At 37.4% G+C, this 15,196-nt stretch overlaps 1 protein-coding gene across 1 annotated transcript; it reads left to right on the forward strand.

Annotated features, from left to right (window-relative positions):
- Nucleotides 1-2,624: 2,624 nt before the first annotated feature.
- LOC143712138 (uncharacterized) lies at nt 2,625-12,297 on the forward strand. Its single transcript, XM_077204340.1, has 7 exons — nt 2,625-2,671; nt 11,368-11,540; nt 11,632-11,681; nt 11,750-11,827; nt 11,920-11,961; nt 12,032-12,205; nt 12,280-12,297. The coding sequence occupies exons 1-7, from the start codon at nt 2,625-2,627 to the stop codon at nt 12,295-12,297; spliced, it is 582 nt and encodes a 193-aa protein (XP_077060455.1).
- The last annotated feature ends 2,899 nt before the right edge of the window (nt 12,298-15,196 follow it).

A 15,196-nucleotide genomic window follows, 5' to 3' on the forward strand; every position in this document is an offset into this window, starting at 1 on the left:
GTCTTGATGAATGTGAAGGGGTCATGTTTGCCTTCTTGTTCTTAATTACAACATTTATAAATGTTGTAAGCTATTGTATTTGGCAGAAAATCTTAATTACAACATTTATAAATGTTGTAAGCTATTGCATTTTGCAGAAAATCTTAATTAAATGTGTTGATTAAATGTAAACAGAGCAAATAAGATAAACTTATTTGCTCTGTTTACATAGTTTACTGACATTGGTTATTTATTGGTTATTTACTGGTACTAGGGATGGGGAAATGAAGCCTCTAGAATCAATGAGGCTTTCCCCTGACTGTTCCGGGAAAAGATTCAAAGCTTCGAGAGTGTCGAGAACAGCGCCATCGGGTGCTTATTTAAAATAAAGCAGCCAGAAGCCTGTGTTAGAAGCTCTGGCAGATGAAGCAACCACAACACACTCCATAGTTTCAATGTTATGTGTACAAATAAAAGCCTTACATGTTTGTGTTTGATTTGTTCATTAAATAAATTCATTTTCCCATTAAAGTGTGACAATAAAAAATAATATAAGCTTATAAGATTCAATAAGATTTAATGTAGGCCTATTTCTCTCTCTCTCTCTCTCTCTCTCTCTCTCTCTATACACACACACACACACACACACACACACACACACACACACACACACACACACACACACACACACACACACACACACACACACACACACACACACACACACACACACACACACACACACACACACACACACACACACACACACTGAATAAGAACATTGTCTGATAGGATCATCTGTTATTAAATGTGCTTATGACACTTGGCAGTGATAGAGCTTATAACTGTAGGAATGACAGAAAGGTGATAAAGTTTTTAATTATTTTTATTAAGAAATAAAAGCTGTTTCACAGTGTTGGGGCTGAGTCTATTTCTCCTCTTAGACAGTACTTCCCCAGCCTTAGAGATCACTCTTTCACATGGTACAGAGGAGGCTGTAATGCCAATGTATACTATAGATGGTGGAAGAAATGTTTCTGCATTCTCCAGTATTCAAGTGGATCTTCAGCTCTTTGTATGTTTGTCTCTGTAAGGTATTTATCCACTTCTACGATCACATCAGAAGTGGCATTTGAGCTTTGCTCCACAGCACTGTCCAACAGAAGCCAAAGGTTTCCACCTTACAAGTGTGAGGAAAATTATTATTATTATGTTTATTGGGAGTGACTGTACATGTACATTGATTGAATATAAGACACATCAACGGTCAACAATTATAAAATACAATAAATAAATAAAAATAAAAATAAATAAATACTTGAGCTTGGTGTGGGCTGTTGGGTTGATGGCGGTGCTTCTGTTGACTGAGTGCTTGATGATGTGGATGGTCTTTCATCTTCGGCCCTGATGACATTACCACATTCTGCTTTTAGCCGTTTGACAGCCTCTGTCATTTTAGTTTGGTTTAGGAAACCCAACTTTTTAAACCTTGGGTCCAGCAGAGTTGCCATGGTCATTATACTGAGCGACTCCATATTCCAGATATGCTCCCTCAGACGCCTGAGAAGGTTTTCAGTTAATTCCTTTGTTATTGGCATGGTTAACCTATGAAATAGAAAACTATTTACTCTGTGCAAAAATACAAATTTAATAATTTAATAATTTAATAATTAAGAGTATTCTACACAATAAAAATAAATACCTTAGTTGTTCAACCTGTAATGAATGGTGAATCATTTTTAGCAAAGGAATTACTTTGGAGCCAGACACACGTTTTTCCTCGGACAGCTCTACTGTGGCCTGGTGGAATGGGGCGAGAACACAGAACTTGCTGTATGGCTTCATAGTCCTGTGCATGAAGTGGAGCTATATCAGTTTTAAGTTAGGCAAGGGACACTCCCACAGTTTGCCTTTCCCCATGCAGCCGTTGAAGCATGTGAAAAGTGCTGTTCCAGCGTGTTTCCACTTCATTCACAAGTTTAAGAACTGGCCTGTTCATCTCTTGCTGCACATGGGTCAACATTTCTTTGGCAGAGGTGCTGCTTCGAAAATAGGTGACCACCTTTTTAGCTTTGTTCCGAATGTCACACAGAGCTGGTACCTGATCAAAAGACTTTTTAACCATGGTGTTAAGTGCATGTGCAATGCAAACTGAATGTCTCACTTGCAGAATTCTTTCACAAGCAATCATGTTTGCTGCTGCATCTGTGACAAGACACTTCACTTTGTCCTTGATTGCCCACTCCTTCATGACATTCGTTTTCACCAGGGCCATATTTTCCGCTGTTTGCCAGTTTGGGAACTTCTCAACATCCAACAACACTGTATTCATCTTATAACTGTCATCAGTGTAGTGGCAGGTTATTGGAAGATATGCATCCATGTTGATAGAAGTCCACATATCCGATGTTATAGACACAGCAGTTGCTTTTTCCATGTCTGCCTTGGCCTTCCTCTTTGCTTCTTCATATTTTGAAGCCACCATTTTCTTTAAAGCATTTTTGAGTTCACAAAACAGTTATAGTTATCAATAAAGAAATTATATTATTATTGATAAAGATTTATTATATAGATTATACATAAAAATCAACCTCTGCTGCCATCCTCACCTGTCTGGTTGGGATTATATAGGAAGGATCAAGGGCATGGATGAGGCCCTTGAAACCCTCATCCTCAACCACTGTAAATGGCTGTGAGTCTTTTATGACCATGTTGACCAATGCCTCATCAACCATTTGCTTGCGAGATACTATAATGAAAGAAGAAATATATATCATACATAATTAATTGAAATCATGATAATTCATTCACAATTATTAATAAAAATCATGAAGCAACAGTCCTACTTTGTGTGCTTGGATTGTGGGGCTGAGCAGTCTCATGCAAAGCTCTGAAATGCCTTAGCATGGATGATGTGTTGTTTCCATAAACAAGCTCTTGTCACACACCAAGCATCTCACCTTCTAAAAAAGTTATATGAAAGTAAGAAATTACGTACCACAGTAACATTTTTTAAATTATATATATATATATATCTATCTATATATATATATCTATCTATATATATATATATATATATATATATATATATATATATATATACGCATACACACATTGGAAGCTATAAACTCAAAATATTCCCAGATAGGGGAAGTCTTCCTTTTTTTGGCTGTTGCCATTGCTCTAAATACAAACCCTTCACCAAACACCAACACCCTATCCCCTCTCCCCTAAGCCCACCCTAATCCCAAATACCAACACCAAATTACCTACAATCAGCAAAAGTGCAAATATATTACAAAAACAAAAAGACAAAAGAAAAAAGTAGTGAAAAATAAATTTTGGTTATTTAATGTATAATATTTAATAACTTTCAAAGTACAGCACTCTCCTGAAACACCCATCAACCAGACTGAGCCAACAGTGACTCATTAAATGAGATCTGGAGTTTGAGCCTTCTGACACCCAAAGCGAAACGCGCACGTGATTGGACAGAAAGTGAGGCTTCATTTGTCATCGATCACGTGACTCTGGGGAAACCAATACACACCCCGATACGGGGCTTCACTAGAAATTGTATCGCATGTGTGATATGCGCATCGTAGCTTCAGTGTCATACGTAACATCACTAACTGCTACTACTGCCTTAACAATGACACTCCCAATGGATAAGATGAGGATAATTTAATAGCATTTAATAGAGCCGTGTAATGACGGATAAGTAATGAATATCAAAAAATAGTCTGATAGAGTGTTTAATATACAACACATGACTTATTTTGGCATACAAACAACCAATTTGTAACCAAAGACTAGGCTATGTAAAATGTGAATTAACTTTTATTAGAAACTTTGGTAAGTTTCAGATTTCAATTAATAAATAACATAGATGGAGGGGTGCCCAAAAAAATGCAGCCTGCCTAGTGTAGTCCATTTATTTAATCTGGCTCTGCTCATGCCCCCGAATGATTTAAAAACTCGCCATTTGATAATTAACCGGAACAAATTATGAATCCGCTATTCTTGACATGCAGCATATAATTAGATATACATATACGCTATGTAAAAAATTGCCCAGTAAAATAATGGTAATCTACTGGCAGCCGTGGTTGCCAGCAATGTACGGTTAATTTACAGCTCTCCTTTTTTACAGTATGTTACCGTAAAAATACCATGGCAGGTAACTCATATCATTTGGGAAACCGATTCGAAGTGGGAAACCAGTTCGAGTTCAAAAACTAGTATTTATACTGATAGTACCATAAAATTCCTTCAGTAGAGTCCACTGAAAATTAATATCTCTTTATATACAACTGCAAACACCTAATGTGTAATAATGAATGAATTAAAAACATGCTTTTAACTAAAGTCTTTGCAGTTCCTATAGAGAACAATAGCATAAATGTATGTGTTAAAATACTTAGCAAGGAGATTGTCACTGTATCAGCTACACAGTCACTGCTTTTAAATAAAGCAACAGGCAGCATAACATCAGTGTTTCTCTGCTCATCTTTGACTGAAGCACAGGCTCTACTCTCCAGCACAACGGTGACCCACAAAACTCATTCATTAAACTAACAGATCTCTCAATATCATCCTGTGCAAAACACATTAAACACTTCAGTTTAATATTTACTCTCCTTATGAGTTATTGACTTCACATAACTTTTTTATATGAACTTTCACTTATATTTTAGTGAAATTAACTTATTTTGTTTAATACATCTGACTGTTACATTTTACAGTAATTTACTGTTTTTCCTTGATTTTTCAGTAATCTACTGGCAGCGTGGTTGCCAGTATATTGCTGTTTGTCTACAGTTTTCTGCCGTAAATTTAATTTACAGTTGATTACTGTTAAAATACGCTTCACTCTGTTTTTTTACACATTTAACCCTTTCAACCCCACTGTAATATCTTCAGTTTTAAATTAACACTTGTGTGTCCACACTACAGAGTGTTGGAGTAGCAACGAAGCAGTGTTGAAGTTAATGATATAATTCAGTGATTAATCAACTGATGATTGAGCATTAGTGATGCACACCTGATGTTAACAAGCAGAATCACTGAAGAACAACAAGAAGATAAAAAAGCGAAACACAAGAACTACAACTGACTTCAACCACAGAAGACATTAAATCTCTGAAGATCTCAGCAGAGGAGGATTAAACAACTCCACAAACCGCAATACCAGCTTACCTTATTACTAACCAAACTGACTTTATTTTTTCATACGTCTACATAAATTCCTATTGAGAATTAACAGAGGTTTAGATGTTTTATTTTTCAATTGACGTTACCATTATGAAGATCAGTGTTTTCTTTAGTTGGGCTCTTGACCCTTGACTTTAACATTAACTTTTCTTTGCCTGCTGTAACTGTGTTTTTAAGACACATTTGTTGTGGCAAAAGCAAAGCCATCAAATTTGAGATCAGGAGTTGATGATTATGATGTCATTATATAATGATTGGGTCTCAGCCTGTGTCTACTCCTTATCAAAAGTGTGTAGATTTTATTACTAAACTGTGAAACTACATCAAAAGAATAAACAGTGCTGCGCAATCAGTTTTGAAAGATTTTAAAACTCAACATTCACAAAAAAAATTTGAACTATGGCTATTCTTCTACACACACAAAGATAAAGAATCAGCCAATGAACCTCAACAATGGTGACAATCAACAAAAAAGATTAAACATCAAATCTGAACATCACAAAATACGCAACTAAAAGTCAATACAAAACCAACAGCAAAAATAAAAGCAAAAAGTAAAAATTAAAGCAAATAACCAGACAATCCAGCTGCATAATTTATTCATGCTGCAATGCATGCTGGGAGTCATGGCTTTTTTTTGGTACCCAACATGCATTGCAGCATACAACTTTTCACCATTCACAAAATTTTCACCATTGTTGAGACTCATACGCCGATTCTTGATGCCTGTGTGTGTCTGGCTGATTAAGAAGTTCAAAATGTTCTGAGTATAAACTTCTTAAAATCATTAATATTTTCAGGACATCAAATCTCAACGTAAAATCACAATGACATCAAAATCACAAAACATCAACAATTTAACAATGTTAGGCAATAAATAAGATCAGTGAATCTAGCCGTTATATGATTATTGTGACTATTGACAGTCATTGTCATCCTGTTTTCTTCAGCTGTGACTATAGCTAATGTATTTCAAAAGTCACAGCTACGGCGGCCAAAGAAAAATTAATGGCCAAAAGTCAAGGGTCAAGAGCTCAACTATAACAATCACTGATCACCATTATGGCAACATCAAATGAAAATAAAATTACATCTAAACCTTTTAATAAGATCTTCACCTTTTAATAAGAACTTTTGTAGACGTCTGACAGAAATAAAGTCAGTCTGGTTAGTAATAAGTGAAGCTGGTAATGCTGTTTGTGGAGTTGTTTAATCCTCTTTTTTTTGATTTAATGAAAAATCTTCTTAGATTTAATGTCTTTCATCTAGATTTCATCTTTTTTTCTGTTCTTCTTGTTCCTCTCTCCTTTAGTGCTTCTGATTGTTAACAGCAGGTGTTCATCAGGGTCTCAATCAACTTAAAAAATTAACTGAATTATTCACTCAGTCAAGTGGACTATATTAGTGAACTAATGTAGGGAATAGTGAATGAGGGTTTGATTTGGTACACAGCCTCTGAGTGTCGACTTTGAGCGCTGTTAATTCACAGTATATTCTTGTAGGCTACTTTCTCGAAAACGACAAATATCACACTGAATGCATTTTTTTCTACAGTATATTACATTCTTAATGGAAAACAGCATGTTACTATAAAATTTGGCTGTTTTTTTACAGCAATTTTCAAATTCTCGGCTAACGGAAGTAATGAACCGAGTTAATTACTGTTAAATTTAAGGGTACAAGAAGCTGTGAGAAGCACTAAAGTTCAATGTTGCCGTGGAAACAAACAATGATGCCCTCGAGTGAAAACATCTGCATCTGAGGAGTTTACTATGTAGGCCTAAACATTTTGTATGATTGCATGTAGGCTAAATGAGATGTGAATAAAAGCTAACAAAATCAAAAAACATTTGCTAAACCTTATAGCCTAACTGTAACAAAATTATGAAGAAAGGAAAAGTGAAAAGACAGCTATAGGGGATCAGTTCAGACAGATTTTAAACATTTTGCCTTATGGAAACATAGACTGTTTTATATATATATATATATATATATATATATATATATATATGTCACGTTTTCTATGTGTTCAGTTATGTTCTGTGATCTTGTTTCCCCATGTCTTTGTGATTTTGGTTTAGTCCTGTTAGTTTTTCCTGCTCCTCGTTTGTGTTCAGTTTCTTCACCTGTGTTCAGTTAATTATCCCATTAGTCCCAGTTCTTTTAAGCCCTGTGTTTTCCCTCAGTGTTTGTTGCTCGTCGTCCGTGTATGGTTGTGTCTCTGAATTCCTGGAGTTTGTTATTTTGTTCCTGTATGTTCCTGAAGTTTATTTTGTAAATAAATCAATTACTTTGAATTTCCTGCATCCTGGTCTTCAGCTACCTGCACACACCCTGACTATATATATATATATATATGGAATTGCTTTTTATTACTTTTTTGTTTTTTGTTTGTTAAACTGTAATGAATTAAACAAAGGTGTCTCTGTTATTTAGCCTCACAGATTAAGGCTTATTTTAGGCTTATTTGCTGTGGACAGTAAAGTGTTCCCAATATTATAAAGATCGATGCCATCGAACTAACAGCAAGCACACGAAAAGGATTGACAAAAAATGACCAGCAGGTGTCGCACTGCACCTCCCTCAGCTGTGATCACCAGGAGCCACTTGAGAACAGTGTTGCCAGATTGGGCGGTTTCCCGCTCAATTGGGCGGTTTTGCATTTGATTGGGCGGGTAAAAATTGGTTTGGGCGGGTGCACAAAATTTGGGCGGGTTTGGGGTCAGTTTGGCGGTTTTCAAAAAAATTTGGGCCAATTATTTGACACAACTAACACAACCCAAGTGTGCAATCAGTCATTGTAATGTAACTAAACACACCCACTGCATACTCGGCTGTGTTTGGTGATGTTGCCAGTTGACGGGCGGCTTGACACCAACGTCACGAGTCACAACTCAAGAGCCAATCGAATGATAGCAGAAGCTGCGTCAGGACTCAGTCAGCAGCACTCAGCGGGAAATACAAATAAAAAAATGTCAAAGTGGGCAAAATATAAAAAAACATACTGAAAGGAGTGGGAGAGTGATTCGGACCTAAAGCCATGGATAACGCAGTCTAAATCGGATGATAGCAAAGCTCACTGCAAATTCTGCAACACCGACATAAGGATTTGGAGGACATGCCGAAACCAAGAAGCACAAGATGCTGTGCCTGCCCACAATTAAGGCTTTCACAGTGAGTAAAGCTACTTTAAGTTACTCGGCCGCCATCTGTGATAACCAGAAGCGCCGTGAACTGCGGATAGCAACATACGTTGCTTGCCACACGTCAGTTAATGCCGTGGACGACTTATCGGACATACTGAAGGATGAGATCGGAGCATTCCAGATGCACAGAACCAAATGTACCGCTGTCATTAAGTTAGTTCTTGCGCCATATTTTAGAGAACAACTTCGACAGGACATTGGTGACTCACCTTACTCTCTTTACTTGGATGAAACAACCGTCATTACCGTAAACAAGTTACTTTGCATATGTGTAATATATCGTTCTAAGACACTCAATCGGGTTGGTGAGCACTTACCTGGGACTTGTCCAACTTTTGGACGCTGATAATAATGGGATTGTGGATGCTATCATCTGCTTTCTGCAAGCTAACGCGCTGGATGTAGCAAACATGGTTGGCATAGCAACAGATGGCGCAAGCGTAATGGTGGGGAGACATCATTCCGTGTATACGCTGCTCAAACAGAAACAGCCTAACTTACAACTAATCAAATGTGTATGCCATTCCCTGGACATTGTAGCTCACAAGGCAATGCAGCAGCTCCCTAGCAATATAGACTACATGATCAGGGAGACTTACAACTGGTTTGCACATTCATCTAAGCGTCAGAATGACTACCAAACTCTTTATGAGACGGTTAACAGTGGAGGATGTCCTTTGAAAATGCTTTCTCCAAGTTCCACCCGCTGGTTAGTGACAGCAGATTGCATTGACAGAATCCTTGATCAAGAAGATGCACTTACTTTACATTTCAGTGTAGCAGCAAGCTCTGAACACTGCTGTGCTGCGCGGCTTCTGAGTGAAATGTACAAAGACAAGACCAACAGCATTTACCTGCATTTTCTCCTTCCTTTACTGCTGGAAATCAAAGCGGTCAACAAGTGTTTTCAGTTAGAGACCGCTGATAGCCTTGCAGTTTTCCGGGACCTTAAACGGCTGTACATGTCAACACTGAGACCAAGCCGAGCATTTTCCGTATGAATACCGAACAACAACTCATGGACTTGGACCTAAAATCTTCCAGTATATACCTCTAACCTAAAGATGCTGACCTGGGGATGACTAGGCTCACCAAGTAAATCTGGCTCACCAGATTTACTTGACACTCAGTGGAGAAATGTTGCCTCAGCAGGGTTCTCACCTGATTTAACCATTGATGCGTTTTGGTTAGAGGTAGACTCTTTTCAAGATGCTGGAGGAAACCACTGCTTTCATGATTTAGCACTAGGTGCAATTAAAATCCTCACTCTCCCCATATCCAATGCTCCGGTTGAAAGAGCATTTTCGCAAGTCACGCTGCTCAAGGATGACACTAGAAATAGAATGGGATTGCCGCTCCTTTCTGCTTTAATGGATGTGCGCTCAGGGCTGGCACGGAATGGATGTACATCGGCTACATTCCGTCCTCTCCAACAGTTGTTGGGGAAGTTTGATGCATCCATGTACTAGACAGCTCAGCTAGACTGTAAATAGTTCTAAAACGTTGCATTCAGATCAGATGTGTTCTTCAGCATCCTGTCAAGTTACAACCGACAGCCTGTTACTGTTCTGCATTTAAAGGTAAGATATCTCGCTCTCTCTTTCACACACACATACACCCGTTTATCCGGAGTAAAATATAATAGTACTACTAATAATAATAATTTAAATATATAATATAATTTAAATACATAGCCTATATAATTTATTAAATATAACATAATAAACATTGGGTACTTATTAAATTATCGCAAAACATTTTAAATCTACACTGTGAAATTGCATTGTGTGTGTGGTCGCATTTTAGTCCTATTTGCTAATTCTCCTTAATGATTGCCCCGTTTTGATCCGTTTACCTGGGAAATGTATTTATTTTATTTTGTTTTAAGGAGATCTAAATGGTGCTTAACCTTGAATGACATGGCAATACAATTATATCACATTATTTTGGCAGTAAAATTTTGGGCGTTTTTTTCTTGGAGTGGGCAGGTTTTGGTGAGCTTTTGGGCTGGAAATCACCATCCAATCTGGCAACACTGCTTGAGAAAACAGTTCCACTGAGTTTAATCCTGCAGTGTTTAAAGATTCATCACACCTGGGGGTTATTGCACAAAAGTAGAATTAAGAAAGCCAGGATGACAGAACAGTCGCGGCTTGACCTAGTTTAATCAGTGCATCCTGGCTTAATCTGTTGCACGTTTGCTGAGCCAGGATGAGAACGCGCGGATATGTTAAGCCAGGTGTATATAGTTTGGAAAGTGCACGTTCACGGCATTCTTAAAAAGAGCACGAAATCGATCACAGAATCACCCATCCAAAAATGGACAAAACGCGTGCGGCATACTTTTCGCCTAATGAGCAACAGCTTCTTATGGAAACGTATGAAGAAGTGAAACATATAATATGTAAAAAAGGCAATACAGCTGCTGTAATAAAACAAAGAGAATGCCTGGCAAACAATAGCAGACCGATTGAATGCGTGAGTAGTCCATAAATAAATAAACAGTGCTCCACTGTAACCCTCATAATTACAATTCAAGGAGTTACTTGTCATTTAAAAAAATAATTGTATACTTCCCTTAAATGTGACCAGTGGACATACATTTAACATGAAGAATAATTGCAAACTTACCCATGTGTATATTTGATGTATTTAGTTTATTTTATGTCTATTATCTCTTTAATCTTTTTACTCTTATCTATTTGTATGTAGGTTTTGCTTCTAATTGATTTGATGTAATCTATAATCAGATATTTTGCTCTATTTTTATCCATCTAATCTATTTTATCATTTGGATCTATTCCTCTTAAAGAACAAACATGTCTGGCCAAAAAAGGACTTGGCAGCAAGTCAAGATTAAATACAAGAATATTTTGCAGGCTGGTAAGTGACTTGTCTGCGGAGAACATGGTGACATGTTTGCTAGGTGACATGTTTGCTTACATTTTATTGTCTGTGCTGATTTTAGCAATAAAAAAAGTCATATATCTGGTACGGGGGGTGGCCCTCCAACCCAAGACTTCACCACAGCAGAGGAGCTGGCCCTGGACTTAAATAAAGGGAAGCCAGTGATTGAAGGGATCCAGGGAGGGACATCCACTGACTCTGGCCCAGCAAGCGATACTGGCCTCTTCATACAAAGTACATTATTGCCATACTACTGCACATGGAAAATATTGAAATCTATATATATTTTGTTATGTGGACTGTGTGACTGTGCTTTGCCTTGCAGTGGCTGGTAGCACCCTTACACTTTTAGAGCCACCAGACTATGATTCGCCAGTGAGTACTCTTTATTAAATGATAGTCTTTGCATGTCCTGTCAAAAATACAAGTATTGAATATGGAAGAGGCTAGCCACATCTACAGCAGTGGAGTGCACTTCTGCCGATGATGAGACCGTGTCGCTGGACTCCAGAAGGTTCGAGGTATTTTGTGAAAATAGACACATTTTTTTATAAGTTCATAATAGATAAGAAGTCAGGGAAGTGGTACTAATAGAAAATATCATTTGTTACAGGATCCTGACATTGGGCAGCCTGATAAGCAGCCTGGTAACATAGTAACATATTTCCTTAAGTAAATTTACATTACGCAAAAATTCTGTTATGCTAACTAAAAGGTGTTCACAGAATTCACAAACTGTCATATATCTCTACACAACGCATCTAAAGAGACAGATCGAGCTGACAGAAGTCAAGATTTTTGTGAACAAAAGAAAGCTGCAGGACATGGACCTTGAGATGCAAATTAAACGCAAGACACTAAGGAAACTAGAACTGGAAATCCAGAAACTAGAAAGAGAAGTAAGTGACTTCAGTTTATACTGTAAACATGACTGTAACACAATGTATTAATCATCTTTTTTTCCTCTCCAAAGCTCCAAGCTGATAAGTGATAAAAGAAAAATAATAAAATAATACAAATATTCCACAACCATTGTGGTCTTGTAACTTTTTATGAATGTCAAGTACACTTTATAGTTATTGATCCAGTGAAGTGGAACTAGAATTTGGGAAGATAACCACAGTGTGTGCTACTGATGGCAAATAAAATGCATGTACACATGAATGTGTAGTGGAAATTTTAATTGTGATTGATCCCAAACAGGTATCATAAGAGAAAGAACCTATTCAATGTATAAAAGTATATGTGTGTACGTGCTTGTGCGTGACGTTTCAGGAACATATGGGACAGGACCTCTGACCTTAGGGACGGTCAGTTTTGGCCAGTTTATTTCAGTACCAGTTTGTGTCTTTAAGTAGAAACTGAACAGCAGTAAGGACCTTATCTGAGTGGGTGAAAGGTACAGCGGGTGAGGAGGAACCTTGAAAACAGTATAAAGGCTGTCTCATATCTTCCTGTTGGGTGTCACTCTCTTGCACAGCGTAACTTCTGTGTACTAGACTGGACCTATTCTTGCAAGAATAAATACTTTTCTTTTTATTAATTTGACTCTGAGTGTCTCTTACGCAGTGATGATGTTTAACAGAATTTTTGCCACAACAATTTGGTGTCAGAAGTGGGATTCCTTGGAAGTGCCTTCTGGACCTGAGAGCGGACGGTGTTTGGCCACCTGGACTGAGCAGTTCCAGCTCTACCTCGTAAGCTTGAGAGAGAGGGGCCGACCGCTGTCAGGTCCGGGAGGGGCTCCACTGGAATCAAAAGAAAGCAAACCCGTGGCAACCAACATATCTCTGGTAAGAGACGTCTAAAATATTTTCTTTTGGGGAAAAGTATTTTGTTTCGGGTATGAAATGTGAGTGAACCATATTGGCTGAGGGCTGTTTCTGTGGTACGTAATCTGAGATTAATTGAGATCTATATATAGATCAAGAGGTTTCAAACAGATACGAGAGAAAATTATCTGAGATTAATTGAGGTCTGTAACAGATCAAGAGATTTCAAACAGATAGGTAACCTGAAAATGAGTTGTTCCGCCACGGATCAAATTGTTTTAGGTACTGAGGCTAATTAGGGGGAACCAGAACAGTTTTTGGTAAACCGTGTTAAGGAGGGCACTAATAGTGCAACCCGACCGATTTGGGTTAAAAGAAAAAATCGTCTGTTGGGGACGCCTAACAGATCAGGAAAACGCGCGTTGAAGAGAAATCCACAGAGAACAGAGAAGCAGCCAATATGGGGAAGTCTCAAGGTAAGCATGCAAAATTTGATACACCGGTTTTTCTATCAAATGAGAAAATTATGGGGGAAAATTTATGTTTTAGATATTGAAAAAAATGAGAAAATACCAATATTTCCCCAGGGAGGGAACACTGAGCACAACTAGACTGAAAGTAGTGCGAGAATCAGTTGAACAGGGCAGTGAGAAACAAAAAAGGTTGTTATGGCTGTGTTCAACATGTGTAAGCAATGTGGACAAACAATGGATTGTTGTCTTAAAGGGGCAGATAAAAAAGAACTGTCGAGAGAAATAAAGCTTTTACTTCTTCATCCAGTAAATGGATGCATGACATTAGATGTCTAGAGAACTTAAATTTATATGATACGGATTGAAGTTGCAAGCAGCAATAAGGCTGTCTGTGTGAAATAGGGGATTGTGCAAACAATCATGTACTGGTTAGATAATGAAGGAACTGGCATGTAGGGGGAAAAAAAAGGAGAGGATACAGAAGGAACTGGACATGTAGGGAAAGATTGAGAAGGAATATAGTAGAAAACTATATGTGATGAAAATAAAATGTCTGACAGAATTTATGGAAGTCAAATTAACTGTTTAAATGGTATGCAAAATGAGTTTCAGAATAAAAATAAGGCATTGAGTATGATTAACGGGGACTAATGTGATATAAAGATAAGGAATGTTTCATTAAGCAAAATGGGAAAAAATTCTATATTTTAATGGTAAAATAATGATTGAAATTAGGTTTAGTTTTAGTTTGATAACCATTGTGTTTTGAACCTAGGGTCCAGCTATGCTGGGGGTACAGCAACAGGGTTTGCTTATTCAGCCCGGTTTCCGGATGTTAGATAAAAGTACTTGTTCTGTAATTAGGGTTGTTGATGATAATACCAAATTAGTAAAATGTAAAGACAACTTTGACCAAAAATTCTGAAAATCAATAATATATAATGTTGGATATTTGTTGATATTAAGTAATTGAAGCAAAAGATATTGTCTGTTTTATAAATGAAATTATGGGTCGGGGATAATTTCCCTGGACAAGTATGACTAAAGTTAAACGAAAACTTTGTGAAAACAACTTAGAATATTTTGAGCATTTCGATGCAGCTTATTAAAATTAATGTGCGGCAAATGATAATGATGAAGATTATGATTTGGCTATTGTGATTAAATCCGCCACTGGTGGACTGTAAAAGAATACAGAGAACTGCTTAATCAGTGGCTCTGTTTACATTCCTGAATGGGACACACTCTGCTTCAAGGGTGTGCAGTAAGTTGGAGCCGTTTGCAAGCTCACAGTGATCAAACTATAGTCAAGGACAGGTGTCTGATGCTGTAGTTGAGGCTGACACATGAACCCACTAGATGACAGAGAGTGTCTTGATTGTGGTCAGCAGGACCATTTAACACATAACTGTAAATGCCCACCGAGGTGGTGTAAAAAAAAAAAAATGTAATAGTGACACATTTCTGATAATAATGTAGGTTTGAAAGTAGATCAGTGTTTAAATGACGACATTAACATTTTGTCTGAGAAATAAGAGATAAAAAAAAAACAAGGTCAAGAGATTGAAGTCTTAAAGTGAATCCTTTTAAAGAAAAGATCTATTATAGTAATTTTTAAAAGTGAATTGATGAATACAGGTTGATG

Source organism: Siphateles boraxobius, unplaced genomic scaffold, assembly GCF_051911475.1.
Source record: "Siphateles boraxobius isolate OS27281-9 unplaced genomic scaffold, OSU_SipBor_1 5, whole genome shotgun sequence".
Lineage (NCBI taxonomy): Eukaryota > Metazoa > Chordata > Actinopteri > Cypriniformes > Leuciscidae > Siphateles > Siphateles boraxobius.